Raw genomic sequence first — 19,447 nt, 5'->3', positions numbered from 1 at the left:
GAGATACACCTGCACATTTTCTCATAGATTAAACATTTGATCTCAATAGAGTTTTCTGTTCTTAAAACTATAATATGTTATGAACTGAGTAGACTAAGGTTGGTAGACTTGACCCTTTCCCAAAGTAAAACAAAACTCGCGTTGTTTAGGAGTGCAAAGGCGAATTTAGGTATTGCACACTGCACAGGCGTTCCCAAACCGAAACATGCAAATATTTGCTAGAACGCGCCAATAAGATCTCGCTAACTTGTGCATAGATCTGCACACCTCCTTGCTTTTTCTGCCCACCAGGACTCATCTGTTCCTGTTGGAAACGACAGACTGTGGTCTATTTTGGGTTAGTTAAAACATGTTTGGTGTAACCATTAGTCCAGCAACTAAAACGAGAGTTTCTATTGGACAAATGCAGCTAGGTTCCTCCCCGTTTCGTTATGTTGGCTTCCGTTAAAAAAAAAACGTTTTGCAACAGAATGAATACGCCTCTGGCTAACCTCATTTTTTTACATAGTGATAGAGGACTTCTTCGATATTATGGCGTTCGCACATTTTGTTTATCTATGACGCCACCTACTGTGCTGTAGTGTATGGTCGATCACGTTACATTTTGTGATATAAAACTAAAAGGGAAGGTGAAAAATAACTAAATGTGCACCACCAACTCACCCTACACAAAACACGAAGAACCACCTACCTAATATTGAGTTGACCCCCCTTATTCTTCACACAAACCAGTGCGCCTGGCACCTACTACCACTCCCCGTTCAAAGGCACTTGAATCTGTCTTGCCCATTTGCCCATTCACCCTCTGAATGGCACATATACACAAGCCATGTCTCAATTATCTACAAGTTTAAAACTCCTTCTTTAACCTGTCTCCTCCCCTTCACCTACACTGATTGAAGTGGATTTAACAAGTGACATCAATAAGGAATCATAGCTTTTACCTGGATTCATCTGGTCAGTTTATGTCATGGACAGCGCAGCTGCTCATAATGTTTTGTACACTCAGTATACATACCACTATTTAAAAAACAACAACATTTAAATCATTATTTTGACCCTAACTGATCTAACATCAGGCCTACGGTCTAGAAGGACGGGACCTCAACCTGTCTCTTTCGCAAAAAAACAACATCAAATATAGTGGAAAATATTCAGACCATTTGAATTTTGCCACATTTTGTTACATTACAGCCTTATTGTAAAATGGATAAAACATTTGTAAAAATCTCATAAATCTACACACAATAACCCATAATGACAAAGCAAAAACTGTTTATAAAAAATACAAAAAATGTATTAAAAATAAACAACGGAAATATCACATTCATAAGCATTCAGATCCTTTACTCAGTACTTTGTTGAAGAACCTTTGGCAGCGATTACAGCCTCGAGTCTTCTTGGGTATGACGCTACAAGCTTGGCACAGCTGTATATGGGGAGTTTCTCCCATTCTTCTCAGCAGATCCTCTCAAGCTCCGTCAGGTTGGATGGGGAGTGTCGCTGCACAGCTATTTTCAGATCTCTCCAGACACGTTCGATCAGATTCAAGTACGGGCTCTGGCTGGGCCACTCAAGGACATTCAGGGACGTGTCCCGAAGCCACTCCTGCGCTGTCTTGGCTGTGTGCTTAGGGTCGTTGTCCTGTTGGAAGGTGAACCTTCGCCCCAGTCTGAGGTCCTGAGTGCTCTGGGGCAGCTTTTCATCAAGGATCTCTCTGTACTTCACTTCTTTCATCTTTGCCTTGATCCTTAGTCTCTCAGTCCCTGCCGCTTACAAACATCCCCACAGCATGATGCTGCCACCACTAATGCTTCACTGTATGGATGGTGCCAGGTTTCCTCCAGACGTGATGCTTAGCATTCAGGCCAAAGATTACAATCTTGGTGTCATAAGACCAGAGAATCTAGTTTCCTTTGGTAAACTCCAAGCGGCCTGTGATGTGCCTTTTACTGAGGAGTGGCTTCCGTCTGGCCATTCTACCATAAAGGCCTTATTGGTGGAGTGCTGCAGAGATGGTTGTCCTTCTGGAAGGTTCTCCAGTCTCCACAAAGGAACTCTGGAGCTCTGTCAGAGTGACCATCAGATTCTTGGTCACCTCCCTGACCAAGGCCCTGCACCAACCACTACATTCACCGTACGGGTCAGTAAGAATGCACCAACCACTATATTCACCGTACGGGTCAGTAAGAATGCACCAACCACTACATTCACCGTACGGGTCAGGTGGCGTGCACCAACCACTACATTCACCCTACGGGTCAGTAAGCGTGCACCAACCACTACATTCACCGTACGGGTCAGTAAGCGTGCACCAACCACTACATTCACCGTACGGGTCATTCGGCGTGCACCAACCACTACATTCACTGTACGGGTCAGTCGGCGTGCAGCAACCACTACATTCACTGTACGGGTCAGTAAGCGTGCACCAACCACTACATTCACCGTACGGGTCAGTCGGTGTGCAGCAACCACTACATTCACCATACGGGTCAGTAAGCGTGCACCAACCACTACATTCACCGTACGGGTCAGTAAGCGTGCACCAACCACTACATTCACCGTACGGGTCAGTCGGCGTGCAGCAACCACTGCATCTACTTCTTCAATTAAATCCTCTGCGTTCATTTCTAGCGCCATTCCACTCCAGAGATAACCCCCTTTATAGGCGTCACTGTTACGCAGATCCACACAAGACACATTCCTCGAATATTAGAGGACTCTTCTTTGTATCTGTGCCATTATAGAGTCTGTGACAGCATGGGAATTTTGAAGTAGTACATTCTCTTCTTCACGATTGGTTGATCCCTCGTGATGACCAGGTTGGACATGACTCCAACACAGTGGCGTGTATTCATGGAAGCCAAGGGAAGCCAGGCTTCCCTCAAATATTTGACCAATACATTTTTCATCTTTTGTCTCACTGTGTTTTCAGAATTTTCAGTCAATTCGCAACTGGTTGAATCTCAGTGGAGAAATTATCAGAGAGAGAGTGAAACTGCGGCCCTCTGTCTCAGTATGTGTAGCCCATGTATCTGATGCGGTCTGGAACTACAACAGTATGACATATTGCCGCAGTAGCATTTGATTGATTGATGCCAGCAAGCGTCCCTTGATACAATCACATCCTAAGCAAAACATAATTTTCAGATAAACGTGTATTTGTCTGGTCTGCTTGTCCTGTCCTGCAGTAGGTATCTTGCTAAAGTGGCCCTTTCCTAAATGTGACTTTTTTTCTAATCATACATTAATATATTGTGCCACTGGTCTGAGACGATTGCAGTTCAATATGTAGCCTAGTAGGTTAACTAGCTAGCTAACTTAGCTGGTTCATTGTTGCCCATGTGAAGAAGTTAGGCAAGCAAGCATTTTATTTAGGTAGCCTATGACAACAAAAACTAAAAGCGCACTGTATGACATAGCCATAGACTGTTTTGCCAACATGAAAGTGAGGAGGATGACATTGGTGTTTACAACTAGTCTACAAGTAGGGTGAGTCAACTTTAAATGTTTTACTTGCACACGCACGGTATGCACACACACACACACACACACACACACACACACACACACACACACACACACACACACACACACACACACACACACACACACACACAGACAGACAGACAGACAGACAGACAGACAGACAGACAGACAGACAGACAGACAGACAGACAGACAGACAGACAGACAGACAGACAGACAGACAGACAGACAGACAGACAGACAGACAGACAGACATCAGTACTATGGACAGACACATGGTATTTAGCAACATGGATTGGACTAAATTGTTTTAAAATCTTTAACCTCTACTGGATGGGTGTCCCCCCTCACGGGACGGTTAAGCTAACGTGTGCTAATGTGATTAGCATGAGGTTGAGCTAACGTGTGCTAATGTGATTAGCGTGACGTTTTACGTAACAGGAACATTTCCCAGGACATAGACATATCTGATATGGGCAGAAAGCTTAACTTATTTTAATCTAACTGCACTGTCCAATTTACAGTAGCTGTGTGAAAGAATACCATGCTATTGTTTGAGGAGAGTGCACAGTTATGAACTTGAAAATATATTAATAAACCAATTAGGCACATTTGGGCAGTCTTGATGCAACATTTTTGTTGTCATGGCCTTATTGTATATCACGGGTGGTGTATGAACGAATGGGTTATTGAGCAAACAACACAATTATCACAACATAGGTTGTAATATGGCTTTTTTGCTGGCTTGGCTTCCCCAGTGATTTTACCCGCTGCTGCTCCCAACAGGGTCAACCGGAAGGATCCGTCAATGAAGTTGGAACTCCCACCCAGTTGACCACGTGAAAATGGATGGAAGCCCTCAATGGCGCTGCCCATACAAGTTCGGCCTTTTGGCCACTAGAGGCCTCTATCATTCTTCATGACGCTCTCTAATGCTGCATCGTGCCTGTATTGCTTACTGTCGAGTCGGTTCAATTGTAAAGTCAAGATGGCTTCTCGCTTGAAGGTGATTGTTAAAACGTTAAGATGTTGGCATGTTTTTGTATTATATATTGCTTCCAGAGCATTTGGATTTTATACGACTGAAAACAATGTAAAAATAGTAATTTTTGTTCATCTGGATAGCCGTATAAGATAAACCAGCTCACATCTTTTAGCATTTGAACTAGCTAGCAAGCTAGTAAACTAGCCTAGCTGGCTATATTAGCAAACTTACCTAGTCCTAGGCTTGGCCATCTTGAAGGTAATGAATAATTGTTTGTAGTGTTATTGTAGTGCAATAGAGATTGTTGTATGATAAAGGTTATTTCATCGTTTCTTTACATAGGTCCTCAGAGTGTTCAAAGCACTGCACAGAACAAGAATGGAGTTGTTCAAAGAAGATACCAGAGCATTGACAGGTAGTTAGTTGGCTATTATCAAATGAGTTGCTAGATAGTAGACAGTTTATTATTTTTAATAAGTGGAATCAGTTGTGTAGTGCTAAAGATATGGTAATGTTACGCATACAAAACATTAAGAACACCTGCTCTTTCCATGACAGACTGACCAGGTGAATCCAGGTGAAGGCTATGATCTCTTATTGATGTCACTTAATCCACTTCAATCATTGTAGATGAAGGGGATGATACAGGTTAAAGAAGGATTTTTTAAAAGCCTTGAGACAATTGAGAGACGGAGTGTGTGTGTGTGTGTGTGTGCCATTCAGAGGGTGAATGGGCAAGACAAAATATTTAAGTGCCTTTGAACGGGGTATGGTAGTAGGTGCCAGGCGCACCGGATTGCGTTAAGAACTGCAACGCTGCTGCATAGTGTGGTTCAATCAAACCACATGTCAACAAACTCTGTCCGTGCATTTGTGACAAATCGAACAAAATCGTTGGTTTGTCATGCAAAATGTCAAAATAGCTGCAGCAAAATCTAGCATTTTACACCGCAAATATCACCCCAAAAAATCAATTTTAAATCCTGGAGGGATTGACTACATAAAATATGTGTAGTAGCAGTGACTGTAACAGCTGTTTGACCTGACTAGCTTTTTTTTTTTTTTTTTTTTAAATGTTCAACCCCCCTAAGCTGCAAGACGAAAGATAAATGAGGAATTCAGGAAAAACAAAAATGAGACTTCAGAGGAAAACATCAGTCAGGTATAGTAGGCTTTGCATTCATCAGGAAAGGGGATTCTTATCGATGATATGAGCTAGCACTCTTGGTTCAACGCTTAGTCTACATATCCAGCATACATATTGATAACTGGTATGTGGTATTGTTAAACATACACTTGTTTAACAGTTTTTCCTAGCCACCGTGCTTCTACATCTGCATTGCTTGCTGTTTGGGGTTTTAGGCTGGGTTTCTGTACAGCACTTTGTGACATCGGCTGATGTAAAAAGGGCTTTATAAATACATTTGATTGATTGATGTGTCTAGAGACTGAGCACAATAGAGTGTTCATATTTCTACTGTATTTTTCCAGATGATTAAAATGGCCGCTGGTGTGGAAGTGTTTCTTCGCCAAGATGTCGTACAAGCCGAGCATGTAGCTGAAGATAGGATTCGTAAGTTATTTTATTTTTAAACAATCAAGTCTAATACATCAAGAAAAGGAAAAACATTTTTGCTATATTTTTTTTTGCCACGTTGGGTAATGAGAAACACAACAATTACAGCAGTCATATATAAGAACGATATGAATAGGGGTTTTAGGCTATGCCCACGGGTTTGTTATTCACATTTAGCCTCCAGTGTTTCCTGTGTCTTCATTTCACAGAACTCCGACCTAGAGAGAGCCTTCTTCTGGAAAACGTACCGTACTGCGATACACCTAGGAAAAGGTCTTCTTCCAACAATGCACCAAAACAAAGTTGTAACGATGCACCAATTACACGATGTGAATGACCAACAATAACAGCTGAAGACTTCATTTCTTACTCCTCTGGAAGAATTTAAGTGTAATTGGAGACAATTATACAACATACAGTATGTAATTTTATGGTGTGTGTGTGTGAGGGGGGGGGGGGGGTTAAGAGTTTGTCATACAAATGTGGAAGCTGTAGATTTGCCTTTAAGGTCAAAGATGAAATTAATTGTAAATTCAATGCATATTCTTTTGTTTGCTGCTATATTATGTTGATTTCTTGTTGAATGAATGACTGTTAATGCCATAACTGAGTTGTGTTGTATGACTTTGAGAACAGTACCAGATTTCGTATCGTAATACTCGATACCAAGGGAAAAACAGAAGGTGTATTAGCCATTAGTCACGGAATGGGACTTGATCCAGACAAATATTTTGAGTTCAGTATCATTACATTTGAATTGTTATATATATATTTTTATGTATACGTTAATTAATCAACTACACTCATACAAACAATGTGACTTTTTTTTTTTTTAGCAATCTAACTACATAACAATTTATTTGAGTGGTCAATCTAGTCTTGATAATCTGAGTAAATCAAAATGTAGCCTAGGCCTATTTACAATACAGATGAATGCATATTCAATAGAAGTGTGTGCATGCATTGAGTTATTGAGCTTGTTTTGGCTGATTTCATGGAAAACAATCTGTTTCCCTTCAATTTGGGACTAGTTTTATTGTACTGATCAACATTGTATAGAAGAAGAAATATCAAATTTTATAAAAGTGCGCGCGCTAAAACCATTTTAGATAATTCCATTGGTCGTTAAGTGAATTGTCCACTCACCCGGGGCACCGTGCCATGAAAAAGAACTCCACCACTCCGTTTCGGGGATCGAGCAAAGATGATCTTAACTGGGAGAGACGTGACGAATAATGATTCGGATGACTATAGGCTTTGAAGTCAGCTATATTTTGAGTTATGGTTTGCAAGCAAGGTGCGAATTACACCTTGATATCTTGACGAACATTTTTTTACGGGCCTGAAAATGAATTATCTTTTGATGTGGCATGAATAGTTCCAGTTCACGTACCAGTTATCAATATGTATGCTGGATATGCAGACTAAGCTTTGAACCAAGAGCGCTAGTTTACATCATCAAACTAATGGACATTGTTGCCGTGTTCGCATTATTCAAGCGTGTTAACGTCTGTACACGTCAGTAGACGACGCCAGTGACCACAGGTTATGCTGCTTGCATAATAAGTGGGAAACTCTGAAAATACTTGTAAACTGGAAGAAACGAGTCGTGTGCGTTCACGTGTGTTGAACTCGTTGATAACGCAGATTAGTTCATGGCAAACAAGCTGCAACAACCATCAAATACAAGTACAGATATCATCCTCGTAAATAAATGAATAGATCGTGTTTTTTTGTGTGGCATTTTAACTGCCGAAAACGCTGTTATCAAGGTCATTTCCTTTGTATGTGACGTCAAAGTTCAGAATGTGGGAGAAGTCGGAGCTCAGAGATGATAGACTAATGTCCCACAGGTGGGGGGAGCGTTAAAGTGGATTTTTCCCCCAGCTTTTTGGGGGTTAATGTGTGTGCAAATACTGTACCCATATGGCTGTTTCCCAGACACAGAATAAGCCTAGATCTACAGTTCTACAAGGGCTATAAAATAACCCTAAAGTAGATGCTTTTTCATTATTACACTTAAAATAGAGAGGGACTACTGAAACACACAGAAGCGGGTGGAGGAGGGTAGGAAGACTGTGGAAACGGATGTTCTGTTTCAAGCAGATGATACTTGGAGTGGAGATGAGAGAGAGGAATTGGATTACAAAAATAAACAAGACAAATTATGTGGTAGTGGAATCTAGTAAATCCGGTCCTTGTTCTGATTCTTTTGGGGTCGGAGTGAGGGTTTTGGATCAATGGAATTACCTGGGAGATCCATTTTGAAGTCTATGAAAATCGTGGATAAGATGAGGTGGCGTCGGTGAGAGTAATGAGAAGTGGTCTTATTTTGGGTTTCTGTGCATCTGTGGAACAGAAGGGAGCGTGCTCTGCGCCTCAGGAAGATGTCGGATTGGAATGTGTTGTGTGTGGATCTTCAAAGCAGTATCAAGGGGGCAATGGGCGGCAGCGTAGCCTAGTGGTTAGAGCGTTGGACTAGTAACCAGAGTTCAAACCCCTGAGCTGACAAGGTACAAATCTGTCGTTCTGCCCCTGAACAGGCAGTTAACCCACTGTTCCCAGGCCGTCATTGAAAATAAGAATGTGTTCTTAACTGACTTGCGTGGTTAAATAAAGGTAAAATAAAAAATGTTATGCGCTACAAGCAAATGCCAGGGAAATACATTAAGAATTGGATCAAGTGGTTGGTGCACACTGACTGACCCGCATGGTGTATGGAGTGAGGAAACACACTCTATCCGTTCTGTTGGTTTTTGAAGAAGAGTTTCTCCCTTCTCACATAGTATTTGGGTTTTGTGAAATACCCTGCAAGAGCCTACATGCCCAAACCCCATGCAGTGTGATACATGTAAATGATTTGGTCATGTGTCAAGTGTATGTAGACGGGAGGAGTATCGTATGCCGGCTGAGCCTAAATGTTACAATTGTGGCGGCGGACATGCGCCTCAATTTACTGAAGTGTCCTGTTAGGGTGAAGGAGACAAGAATGGCTGTCCAGAATGCCTGCTCTCCGGAGGCTGGGTGAGAAGAGTGGAAGAGAGGAATAATGGTAGTATAAGGAGACACCAGTGATTATTCTTTGTCGACAGAGCGATCCTGACATGTTTTCATGTTAAAGAAGGTGGACTCTGTAGCGTTTATTGCATTGATTATCAACTGTACAGTGCAAACAGAGAAATCTGGGGAAAATAGGCATCGTTGTGAGTGTGTGTATGTTTTTGGGGTGATTTTACAGCAGAAGTATTACAATAAATCCTGTCGATTAATACTCTTATCCTCACAGGTTCCAGAGCCTGTGTAGGGATGTGATTTGAACTGTGACCTAAGGAGTGGGATTTTTAAAAATTCCCGCAATGGAATATTTTTATTTCACTACCCAGTACAGTAGGTGGCAGCAACACACCAGTGGGTTGTAGTCTGCCATTAAACCTCGAAGAAGAAGAAAACACAGAGAACGTTATCAGTTTCTAAACCAAGAGGCACAACATCGCGTGACTTCTGGGAACGCTTGCAAAATAGACCAAACAGACCAGAACGGTGTTTGGGATTTGAGAAGTCAATGAGAGAAGTGCAAAAGTATTCCTTAGTTGCTTATTTTCTCGAAATCTAAAGGCACAACCTAGATTCAAGCCAATGTCGTAAGCAGATGAATATATTATTACTCCAACCTCACAAGAGTGACAAACGGAGACGTTTTCATCTTCGTCAAAAACAACTTTATTTCCAAGGGGTGCCTTTGATTGGACGACCTGCACATGCGCAGTTCGTCGAGAGACGACTTGTTAGACCCGGTGATGTGTTTCTACGCATGCGCTAAGCTAGCCAATTTCGCTATGGAAATTGCCTACTAGTGTGATCGGGGACTGGATAAGCAGTTTTCATACTGTACTGACTTTGATGTAAATGCATTTAGAACTACAGTGCCTGTGCATTTGTCAGGAGTGGAACTGCTATTGACTACTACAATGTAGCACTAGGGGGCGCTGTTTGGGCGTACAATATTTTTCCTAGAGATTTCCAGTGGGAGTGTTCTTATGTCAACCCCTCTCCCGCCTGATACCGACCGATTTCTCCCTATTCAATTCGGATAGTGTGTAGCTAGTAGTAGTAAGAAGGTTACGTTCATGGTTTTTAACTTAAAATCTTCAAAACATCGCCCGTGAAAACGGCAGGCATCGGTACCGGTTTTATTCTGCGAATAAATCACTGCAAGCTCGCGGAGGTTCCTTTGCACAGGTGAAACAACCATTTTCCGCATTGGTGGAGGATTGCATTGGGATATCATCAGCTGAACGGGTCGATTGATATTGGTAAGATTGCGGTTCGTTCTACCTTGATGAAAGCGTATCCAACGTTAGTCCCAGGATATATGCCTGAAGAATATAGCATTGTTCATGTTTTTGGAGTGGAAGGGAAAAGCATTGAATGACCCAGTGTTATTTGAAATAATTTATTCCTCATCTGAATTCGTGCTGTCAAGGAAATGACTCCCTGAATGCTGAAAGCTGAAAGCGTACAAAAAGTAAACCAGTACTAGAACAAGCTATTCAGTTGCGGGGAACACCTGCAATTTTGGCGTCCCTACTAGTAAGCTACTTACTCCTGTGTATCTGTTGTAGACTAACTAACTAGCTAGCTCTCTAATGTGTACACCATGGTATCTAGCTAACATATTATAACAGGCTGATGTGATGCTCCATTAGCCGTTACAGGATAGGTACTGTTTGGTGAAGCACATATCAATTAATTTGAGGATACAACTGTCTTCGTTCTCGATTCGGACAAACATGTATAATCTAAAATGTATGTGTTCAGTTGCAGGTGGTTCATTTGGATTTATAAAATACTATTTTTTTTATTTTTTATAATTGTTTTGCGCCATAAAGTAATTCAACAATGTGTACACCACCATCTTGTCTATTTCAAATATTCTCTCAATGATCGCGACCGGTGTGCAGCACTTTGGGATGGACCCACCTGTCTCCATCAATGAGAGAAGATTTGAAATGGACAACATGGTGGCGAACACATTGTTGGATCGCTTCATGTTCATGGAGCAAAACATGTATTTTAATAACGGTGCATTTTCTAAATTCAAACGAACCACCTGCAACAGGACACATACATTTTAGAAGGTACATATTTGGCCGAATCGAAAACGAAGATAGTCTCGCCAGGTTAAAAGGCTGGTTGAAAATGATCTGTTCTGCTCCAAAAAGTAGAGATGCCTTTCCTGTAATGGCTATTGGAGCGTCACATTAGCCCATTACATTCTGCTAGCGGTTTTGACAGGTGGCTATTTAATCTGAACACCAATTTACATACATGGTACATATGGCTAAATACATTTTACATGGTGCTATAGCATATGGACAGCAGTATGATCAAATATAGCTATTGTTTTATCTCAACAATAGTCGGTGTCAGGGAATTTTCTGCTTGCAACTAATGGATGATGAAATCCGTTTTCGTTTACAAAGTGTGAAAATTCAGAATGCTGGAGTGGATTCTGTGATTCCACCTGTTCCATGGATGATGATGGCCAGTCTTGTAACCATACAGTAAGCTTACATTATGGGACAATAGTTTGTCATCTATATGCAAATATTTCACAAGCAAAACAATGCATTTTTATTTGACACAATGTTGTGGTTAGGTGACAGAAATACAATGAGTCATTGCACCTCTTATAGTCACCACAATGGAACCATTCTGTAGAAACTGTAGCCTATAATCCCTCTCTACCTTCAATTATGCTGGTAGGGTAGGGCATAATTGGTTCCTACTTTAGCTACCCTCCCTACAACAGGCTAGTGTAGGCCTACACATGGGAGTCAAAGGGCAGGCAAACTGCCAAATTGTGTTTCACTGGTACTGTGAGAACTTGCCTACATTAAACACAACTGAGGTATTAGGTGGAAATTAGTGGTGGAAGGACATTTAAAACTGAAGAACTCAAGAATTTAGAACATGGGATTTAGATCAATTTTATTTTATTTTTATGGATCAGAAAGGGGCTTAGGCGATGGGTGTGGCAATAGATGCGGTCGACCTATCATGGCACCTGAATTTTACAACTCCCCCATCTTGGCAGTGTACAGAAATGTTTTGTATTTTTAAGCCAATTTCCTGTAATTCTACATATTCTGCCATGGAGCTCAGAGAAGGTAGCCGTTTTAATGCCAATTTTATGCATCTTTCTATGGCGAATGCTGTGTTCTTTTGCTCAAACAATCAATACAGCTAAATTAGTATTATTATTTTTAATTCTCCCTGTAACTTTTATTTTGGTGATTGTTCATAGTCCTAATGGGTCCATTTTTCTAATTTTTGCATTTCCAGTACCAGTCAAAAGTTTGCACACAACTACTCAGTCAAGGGTCTTTCTTAATTTGTACTTTTTTCTACATTGTAGAACAATATAGTTAAGACATTAAAACTATGAAATAACACATGTAATAACCCAAAAAAGTGTTAAACAAAGCAAAATATATTTTATTTGAGATTCTTGAAAATAGTCATCCTTTGCCTTGACAGCTTTGCACACTTTTCTCATTCTCTCAACCAGCTTCACCTGGAATACTTTTCCAATAGTCTTGAAGGAGTTCCCAAATATACTGGGCACTTGTTGGCTGCTTTTCCTTCAATCTGCGGTCCAACTCATGGGGCGGCAGGTAGCCTCGTGTTTAGAGCGTTGGGCCAGTAACCAAAATGTTGCTAGATCGAATCCTCGAGCTGACAAGGTAAAAATCTGTCGTTCTGCCCCTGAACAAGGCAGTTAACCCACAGTTCCTAGGCTGTCATTGTAAATAAGAATTTGTTCTTAACCGACTTGCCTAGTTAAATAAAGGTTACATTTTTTAAAAATGGATCCCAAACCATCTCAATTAGGTTGTGATTGTGGAGGCCAAGTCATCTGATGCAGCACTCCATCACTCTCCTTGGTCAAATAGCCTTTACACAGCCTGGAGGTGTTGGGTCATTGTCCTGTTGAAAACAAATGCTAGTCCCACTAAGCGCAAACCAGCATTCTGCAGCGATTGTGTGCCTTTAATTCTAAATACATCACAGTGTCACCAGCACACCTCCATGCTTCATGACGCGAACCACACGTGCGGAGATCATTCATTCATCTACTCTGTGTCTCACAAAGACATGGTAGTTGGAACCAAAAATCTACAATTTGGACTCATCAGACCAATTGACACATTTCTTCCTGTCTAATGTCCATTGCTCGTGTTTCTTGGCCCAAGCAAGTCTCTTCTTATTATTGGTGTCCTTTAGTAGTGGTGTCTTTGCAGAAATTTGACCATGAAGGCCTGAGTCTCCTCTGAACAGTTGATGTTTAAATGTGTCTGTTACTTGAACTCTGTGAAGCATTTATTTGGGCAGCAATCTTAGGTACAGTTAACTCTAATGAACTTATCCTCTGCATCATAAGTAACTCTGGGACTTCCTTTCCTGTGGCGGTCCTCATGAGAGACAGGTAACTCTGGGTCTTCCTTTCCTGTGGCGGTCCTCATGAGAGACAGGTAACTCTGGGACTTCCTTTCCTGTGGCGGTCCTCATGAGAGCCAGTTTCATCATAGCACTAGATGGTTTTTGAGACTGCACTTGAAGAAACTTTCAAAGTTCTTAATTTTCCGCATTGACTGACCTTCAAGTCTTAAAGTAATGATGGACTGTCCTTTCTCTTTGCTTATTTGAGTTGTTCTTGCCATAATATGGACTTGGTCTTTTACCAAATAGGGCCATCTTCTGTATATCACCCCTACCTTGTCACAACACAACTGATTGACTCAAATGCATTAAGAAGGAAAGAAATTCCACAAATTAACTCTACTTTTGACTGGTACTGTGTGTGTGTGATATATATATATATATATATATCACACACACAGTTGAAGTCGGAAGTTTACATACACCTTAGCCAAATACATTTCAACTCAGTTTTTCACCATTCGACATTTAATCCAAGTAAAAATTCCCTGTTTTAAGTCAGTTACGATCACCACTTTATTTTAAGAATGTGAAATGTCATAATAATAGAGAGAGAAGGATTTTTTATAATATTTTATTTCTTTCATCACATTCCCAGTGGGTCAGAAGTTTACATACCCAATTAGTATTTGTTAGCATTGCCTTTAAATTGTTGAACTTTGGGTCAAATGTTTTGGGTAGCCTTCTACAAGCTTCCCACAATGAGTTGGGTGAATTTTATCCCATTCCTGCTGACAGATCTGGTGTAACTGAGTCAGGTTTGTAAGACCTCCTTGCTCGCGTACACATTTTTTATTTTTTTACCTCTTCAGTGGCCACAATCTCAATAGTGAGATCACTGTATGTCCTCCGGTGTAGGGCAGGTTCTAGGTGAGACAGGGACTTGAACCTTGGACACAGTGCAGTAGATATATGAAGGTAGTCCTGTACATTAGGGGGTATCTGGGGTTCAGGTCCTCTCTAATGGCAGCCTTGACATCTCTAGTGATGGTGCTGTCTTCCTCACTTGGGTCCATGGATTGTAGAATTCTTGTTTTCAGAGGTAGGATCATGGACACAAACGGTGCAGTTTCAGTGCTCAATAGGGTTGTAACCGTTTTGAGGGGTTTGAGCACCTGGAGGACCTCCTCTGCCACTTTCACGTCATCATCAGACAAGGTGATGATGTCTTTGTTTTTTCAGAGTTCCATCTTGTTGTGACATTGTGTATGAGCTTGTGGGTCGGTAGCTGTTACACTTCCTGCTTGGTCTTAAGCACATGAGCGGCTGTTGTGCTCCGGTGGAAAAAGGAAAGCACCTCCCTGGTCCTCCCAAGGAGGTGGTCCATCTGGTTGACTGAGGTTCCCCTTTAGGATGCTAGATTGATCACATGTGCAAAGCAAGCTATCTGTGGCCCCAGTCCAGCCTCTATCACAGCATTTACTTGGTTCTTGGCATTATCCCGTCCTCGCTCCTGGTGCACTTAGGCCCGCCCTCGCTCCTGCTCTGGTACACATAGGCCCGCCCTCGCTCCTGCTCTGGTACACGTAGGCCCGCCCTCGCTCCTGCTCTGGTACACGTAGGCCCGCCCTCGCTCCTGCTCTGGTACACGTAGGCCCGCCCTCGCTCCTGCTCTGTACACGTAGGCCCGCCCTCGCTCCTGCTCTGGTGCACGTAGGCCCGCCCTCGCTCCTGCTCTGGTGCACGTAGGCCCGCCCTCGCTCCCGTAGGCCCGCCCTCGCTCCCGCTCTGCTGCACGTAGGCCCGCCCTCGCTCCCGCTCTGGTGCTCCCGCCCTGGTGCACGCTCCCGCTGGTGCACGTCTGCTCTGGTGCACGTAGGCCCGCCCTCGCTCCCGCTCTGGTGCACGTAGGCCCGCCCTCGCTCCCGCTCTGGTGCACGTAGGCCCGCCCTCGCTCCCGCTCTGGTGCACGTAGGCCCGCCCTCGCTCCCGCTCTGGTGCACGTAGGCCCGCCCTCGCTGGATGCCCCTATGACGACCAGGACACTAATCAGACCAGGGTTGGCCTGGCTACCCTGCACTGTGCAGTGCTTACCCCCTGACCTGTTTGAATGTTTTACATAGACTATACCCATTTGATTCTTAAAGAATATAACTTGTAAATATCTCCATGTTCTCAGTTCAGGTTCTGCGTCCTCCGAAAAACACGACCCAGCCAAGCCTGGAAGCCTGGCTTCTTAACCCAGAAGCCAGCTGCCATAATGTGTCGGAGGAAACAACATCGTCCAGCTGGCGACCAGAGTTAGCTTGCAGGCGCCCGGCCCGCCACAAGTTGCTAGAGGGACAAGGAAATCATGGCTGGCCAAACCCTCCCCTAAACCGGATGACGCTGGGCCAATTGTGCGCCGCCTCATGGGTCTTCCGGTCACAGCCGGCTGCATGACAGCCTGGGATCGAACCTGGATCTGTAGTGACACTGCGATGCAGTGCTTTAGACTTTTGTGCCACTCGGGAGGCCAAACAATGTGAACAAACACTGTATATAGTCTGGAAACATGGTTAAAACTATATTTTTGATAGTCATTTTGGATGGTCATTCCTTGCATCCATAGCTGATTTTGAGTGGTTACATTTCTCTAGGCCCAGCCCTCAGCTTTAAAAAACTAAATTGAAAAAAAGTGAGGTGACCACTTTATTGTTTCAATTAAGGATTCTAGCTTTTAACGAGTAGGCTAATATATTAATAAATAAATGAAGGTAGCCTTGCAGTCAGAGGCGAGCCAGCAACTGGAGGGTTGCCAATTCAAGTCCCGGGAAAAATCTATCAGTGAGCTGGCGACCGGAGGGCTACTACCAGTATCAAATTCTAGATGCCATTGCCTGCCATTGTGTCCTTGAGCAGGGAACTTAACTCCCCACAACAAGGGCTCCCCGGGCACTCAACGTGGCAGCCCTCTGCCCCTCCAAAACTTGTTTATGTATGTGTGTCTTTTGGAGGGATTGGGTTAAAAGCGGAGGTGACATTTCGGTTGGACCTTTACCAACAAAGTGATCATAATCTATTAAATGTTATTTTGGCTTTGTAAAAAAACATTTACCCCCAATGGACCATTTTATAATTTCTTCTCATGATGACGCCTGCTCTTGCTGGAGTTTCATTACATTTTTTTCCTGTCAGAATAAAGGTTGTGGAGTGGTTAATGAATAACATTCTCTTGTAGTTTCTTTCCTCTCTGAGTACTTTGAGAAAAGTGGTGTAAAACCTACATTTGTCATGTCAATGGTGGGAACTCTTTACTAGACCACATCCACTGCATTGGCTGAAGACTTATTACATTGTGCTTCTGAAAAAAACATACCACATGGAAAATGTTTGACTACGCATAAAATGCAACCTAGTTTTTACGAACACTGTTGCCTTTCCCCAGATGCTTTACTTGCTGAGTCTTGACATGTTAAGTGGTTTGAGACTGACTGAGGCTGTGACCTCATATCTAGACAAAACACTCTTCTGGCATGCTCATGACCCATGCACTTAACCTAACAGAGAACCACAGGGGTTTGGAGAAACCCAGAAAACCCGCTATAACAGAAAATGATGTCCTGCAAGGGGGTGTTATGTCATTGATCAACCCCCATAAAAAAAAATCACGACATTTGATTTGTTTTTATTTACAATGACGGCCTACTCCGGCCAAACCTGGACGATTCTGGGCCAATTGCGCACCGCCATACGGTCGGATGTGATACAGCCTGGATTCGAACCAGGGACTGCCTCTTGCACTGAGATGCAGTGCTTTAGACTGCTGCGCCACTCGGGGACGCCCAATGGAAATGGAGGCATTACCTCTCAAGTAAAGGCATGCGAAATGATAGTCTCCTTTTGTCATCCCTGAACCACTTTAGGGGCCCTATCTGACAATCCCACTACATCGCTTACAGCTGGCGTCTGACTGAGGAATGATAAAACACCCTCCGTTGTCGTCCCTGCTTTGCACATTCAGACCTGTCCTATATTTGCTATCTGTAATATCAAGGGAACAAGCCGTACTTAAACTGAGAGCGGGTGATTTAACAGCGAAGAGAAGTTGCAAACCTATCGCATGACGTAACCACATCAACGATGAACAAACTCTCTAATCGAGTGAAGACTCCATTCTTCCAGTAGTACTGCAGGGCATATTCTATCAATGCAGCTGTATATAACCCAATGCCGGCTGAAGTAGGTGTCCTTGTGCAGTTGCCACAAATTGAAACTTAGGCCTACTGCCCTCCAAACGAAATTCCCAAAGAAGTCCACATTTGAAAGCATTATGATAGCTGGTTATGCCTATGAACATGCTCGTCTGAACGTATTTTGTGACATCTGGATACACTGGGGCTCATGCAGCCAAAACAGTACAGCGGGTGAGCTTCCTTGTGTAACGCCAGTTTTACATCATATCTGTGTAGAACCTGAAAGATTTAAAAGCTCATAAATGAATTGTTTCCTTAGCCAACGCCTGAGCGCTGCTGTCAGTTTACCTAATTGTGATTTAAATCCAGAAGATCATTTTGGTTTATGAATCAGTGTACCTCATGTGTGGGCCTGACTTGTAATTGCACCAGTAATGATTGGGTACATTCAGAAAGAGAGTGAGCAAATGAATGAAGTTTTTTTTTTCTCCCCCCGCTTATAAATAAGTGCCTTGGCCCTCAGTTCAGTATCCATAGCAACTACTCTGCTTAGTGACAAGACATGTTGAGTCGCATGGGCTGTCTGTATAGAGGGCTGTCTATGGAGGTTAAGAAACCAAAATAGCGTTGATTAATACAGGTTTTAGAGCTATGTGCTATTGGTCATTGGTCTCTCTTACCATCTATCTGTATAGTAATGTGTAGTGTAGAGGTCTGTATGGAGGGCTGTCTGTATTAGAGGTCGACCGGTTATGATTTTAACACTGATACCGATTTATTGGAGGACCAAAAACGCCGATACCGATTTTAATCGGCCAACTTTATTTTATTTTTATTTATTTTATTATTTTAAATGTATTTTTATTTATAATAATGACAATTACAACAATACAGAATGAACACTTATTTTAACTTAATATAATACATCAATTTAGCCTCAAATAAATAATGAAACGTGTTCAATTTGGTTTAAATAATGCAAAAATAAAATGTTGGAGAAGAAAGTAAAAGTGCAATATGTGCCATGTAAGAGCTAACGTTTCAGTTCCTTGCTCAGAACATGAGAACATATGAAAGCTGGTGGTTCCTTTTAACATGAGTCTTCAATATTCACAGGTAAGAAGTTTTAAGTTGTACATATTATAGGACTATTTCCCTCTACCATTTGTATTTCATTAACCTTTGACTATTGGATGTTCTTATAGGCACTTTAGTATTGCCAGTGGAACAGTATAGCTTCCATCCCTCTCCTCGCTCCTCCCTGGGCTTGAACCAGCAACACAACGACAACAGCCACTATCGAAGCAGCGTTAACCATGCAGAGCAAGGGAACAACTACTAGAAGGCTCAGAGCGAGTGATGTTTGAAACTATTAACGCGCACTAACTAGCCAGCCATTTCACATCGGTTACACCAGCTTCATCTCGGGAGTTGATAGGCTTGAAGTCATAAACAGCGCAATGCTTGACGCACAACGAAGAGCTGCTGGCAAAAATCACGAAAGTGCTGTTTGAATGAATGCTTACGCGCCTGCTTCTGCCTACCACCATTGTCAGATACTTAGATATGTGTATGCTCAGTCAGGCTTCTTCACCTGTGGGATTGTCTGAGACCAGCCACCTGGACAGCTGATGAAACTGTGGGTTTGCACAACCAAAGAATTTCACGATAATGCATGGCACCATGTTGCAAGGATCTGTATACAATTCCTGGAAGCTGAAAATGTCCCGGTTCCCTGCATACTCAACAGACATGTCATCCATTAGCACGTTTGGG

The 19,447-nt window shown here is 42.5% G+C and overlaps 2 protein-coding genes across 2 annotated transcripts in view; both read left to right on the top strand.

Annotated features, from left to right (window-relative positions):
* Nucleotides 1-4,268: 4,268 nt before the first annotated feature.
* On the top strand, nucleotides 4,269-6,656 carry lyrm7 (LYR motif containing 7). The gene is made up of 5 exons (XM_046290601.1): nucleotides 4,269-4,498; nucleotides 4,820-4,892; nucleotides 5,569-5,639; nucleotides 5,969-6,050; nucleotides 6,263-6,656. The coding sequence occupies exons 1-5, from the start codon at nucleotides 4,412-4,414 to the stop codon at nucleotides 6,388-6,390; spliced, it is 441 nt and encodes a 146-aa protein (XP_046146557.1). The 5' UTR covers nucleotides 4,269-4,411; the 3' UTR covers nucleotides 6,391-6,656.
* A 3,152-nt stretch (nucleotides 6,657-9,808) lies between these two features.
* Nucleotides 9,809-19,447, top strand: part of cdc42se2 (CDC42 small effector 2) — a 75,077-nt gene continuing 65,438 nt past the window's right edge. Inside the window, exon 1 of the mRNA XM_046290598.1 lies at nucleotides 9,809-10,366. The gene's annotated coding sequence lies outside the window, so the exon portion shown is untranslated. The remainder of the gene's footprint in view (nucleotides 10,367-19,447) is intronic.

This window comes from Oncorhynchus gorbuscha, linkage group LG11 (genome assembly GCF_021184085.1).
Source record: "Oncorhynchus gorbuscha isolate QuinsamMale2020 ecotype Even-year linkage group LG11, OgorEven_v1.0, whole genome shotgun sequence".
Taxonomy (NCBI): Eukaryota; Metazoa; Chordata; class Actinopteri; order Salmoniformes; family Salmonidae; genus Oncorhynchus; species Oncorhynchus gorbuscha.
This window is presented reverse-complemented; position numbering and strand designations above follow the sequence as displayed.